The following is a 2,500-nucleotide window of genomic DNA, read 5'->3' as shown; positions in this document are numbered from 1 at the left end:
ACCCCCTGAATGATCTTTCACAGACTACACTGAATAACCTTTTACTTTTCTTTGTGGAGGATACCCCCTGAATGATCTTTCACAGACTACACTGAATAATCTTTTACTTTTCTTTGTGGAAGATACTCATGGATAATCTTTCACAGACTACACTGAATAATCTTTTACTTTTCTTTGTGGAGGATACCCCCTGAATGATCTTTCACAGACTACACTGAATAATCTTTTACTTTTCTTTGTGGAGGATACTCCTGGATAATCTTTCACAGACTACACTGAATAATCTTTTACTTTTCTTTGTGGAGGATACCCCCTGAATGATCTTTCACAGACTACACTGAATAATCTTTTACTTTTCTTTGTGGAGGATACTCCTGGATAATCTTTCACAGACTACACTAAATAATCTTTTACTTTTCTTTGTGGAGGATACTCCTGGATAATCTTTCACAGACTACACTGAATAATCTTCGACGTGCGTCATAAACCAAGCAACCTTACTTTTCTTTACTCCCCCCCCCCCACCCCCCTTCTTTTTAACCCCAATTGGTTCGAGGACTCTGTGACGTCTCTCTCTCTCTCCCTAACCGGCAATGGACAATAATGCAAATTAACAGCACTGGAGGCATGAAAACTGCTTTATATAAGACAGGAAATCAGTGGTTAAGGGACGAAACAAGTAAGGGACAAGGTGTGCTCGTCATGACGTCAGTTTCCTCCGGCTGTATGACACAAAGTGGAAGTGAATTACGTAACCAACAGTGACGTCAACAGTGATTCCGGAATGGTTCAGGGTGTGTGTGTGTGTGTGTGTGTGTGTGTGTGTAGAGGGGGACGGGGGGTGGGGGTGGCGGGGGTACGTGTGGGGGTGGTGGTGGGAAGTGTGTGTGTGTGTGTGTGTGTGTGTGTGTGTGTGTGTGTGTGTGTGTGTGTGAATCAGTCTATCTATCTATCTGTCTGTCTGTCTATATATCTATCCATCTATCTGTCTGCCTGTCTCTCTGTCTCTCTGTCTATCTATCTTTCTAACTTCTTGCTCGCTAGTCTGTCTGTCTGTTCACCCATTCATCAGTCCATCTGTCTGTCTGCTTGTGTCCATTAATTTTATACACATTGTTTATCAGTCATAAATCATTATTGAACGATTGATTGACAAGTTTGTCTGACTCGAGGAATGGGATTTTTAGGCCATGTCCCAGTGCCACCTTTTCTGTCCTACACAACGTTAACTCTCTCTCCATACGAACGGCGAAAGAGACGACGTTAACAGCGTTTCACCCCAATTACCACCATCAAAATATTGCAAGCGGAAGGCTCTTCTACTGAAGAGGTGAATGTTGACAAAGAATACCACAATTCTGACGACGGAAGCTAAAGGTTGGGTCATTGAGACACCCACTGGACATCCGAGGGGTCTGTGTAGAGGAGAAGAGAGGACTGGCCGTACTGAGTGAGTTAACTACACACACTGGGCACACAAGTGAACAGGGTTAATGCATGGGTAGGTAGGTAGGCAGGTAGGTAGGTAGGCATGTAGGTAGGTTGATAGGCTGGTGGATATATAGATAGATAGATAGATAGATAGATACGTAAACAGATATGTAGATAAATAGATAGATAGATACGTAAACGGATATGTAGATAGACAGATAGATAGATAGAGATAAATGCATAAAGATATACATATACATATATATATATATATATATATGTGTGTGTGTGTGTGGGGGGGGGTATTATAGATAGATAGATATAGATATATAAATCTGTTTTATTTTTTTTATATTAATTTTTTTGGTAGAGAGAGACAGGGATGCAGACAGACAAACAGACAGACAGACAGACAAACAGACACACTCACCCTGTCCAGTCTGCTGTGCGTTCCAGGAGGACTTGCTACTGAATGTGGGCTCTGCAACACACACAGATTCCATGCTCACTTTTCACATCAATTCCGCTGGATCTCTTTCTATACTTCTTCTTCTTCTTCTTCTTCTTCGTTCGTAGGCTGCAACTTTCACGTTCACTCATATGTACACGAGTGCGCATTTACGTGCATGACCGTTTTTTTACACCCACCATGTAGGCAGCCTTACTCCGTTTTCGGGGGTCTTTCTATACATTTCGTTCGTTTCGTTCATTTCCCTTCGTTAATTTTGGTACAGTTTGTGTTACTTGAAGAAGATAAAAAAAAAAAAAAGGTTCTTTTCTGCTCAGATAATAACGTAAACTCAGCATTACTTAATCCACGTACATGTTCATTGTGAACTGTTTCACTTTTCCATACACATTGTCATGAATTATTGTCTTTTAGTTACTTTGTTGTTGTTATTTGTTTGTTTGTTTGTTTGGTCTGTTTGTGTGTTGTTGTTGTTTTTTTTTGTTTTTGTTTTGCTCGTTTTTTTTTATGTGCCTTTCTTGGCGTCTTTCTGGAATAAATCTTGACAGAATAACAGGTCGCCATTTTAGGTACTTCTGCAGCTATTGTTGTTGTGTTTGC

The 2,500-nt window shown here is 40.6% G+C and overlaps 1 protein-coding gene across 2 annotated transcripts in view; it reads right to left on the bottom strand.

The window, feature by feature from the left end:
- The window catches only part of LOC143285428 (uncharacterized), a 153,905-nt gene that overhangs the window by 39,672 nt on the left and 111,733 nt on the right, over positions 1-2,500 (bottom strand). For both annotated transcript variants that reach the window (XM_076592691.1, XM_076592692.1), the window contains exon 6: positions 1,862-1,912. In XM_076592691.1, coding sequence (XP_076448806.1) covers positions 1,862-1,912 — 51 coding nt within the window. The remainder of the gene's footprint in view (positions 1-1,861; positions 1,913-2,500) is intronic.

This window comes from Babylonia areolata, chromosome 9 (assembly GCF_041734735.1).
Source record: "Babylonia areolata isolate BAREFJ2019XMU chromosome 9, ASM4173473v1, whole genome shotgun sequence".
Lineage (NCBI taxonomy): Eukaryota > Metazoa > Mollusca > Gastropoda > Neogastropoda > Buccinidae > Babylonia > Babylonia areolata.
The sequence above is the reverse complement of the archived record's forward strand: the minus strand, read 5'-3'. Positions and strand labels throughout refer to the sequence as shown.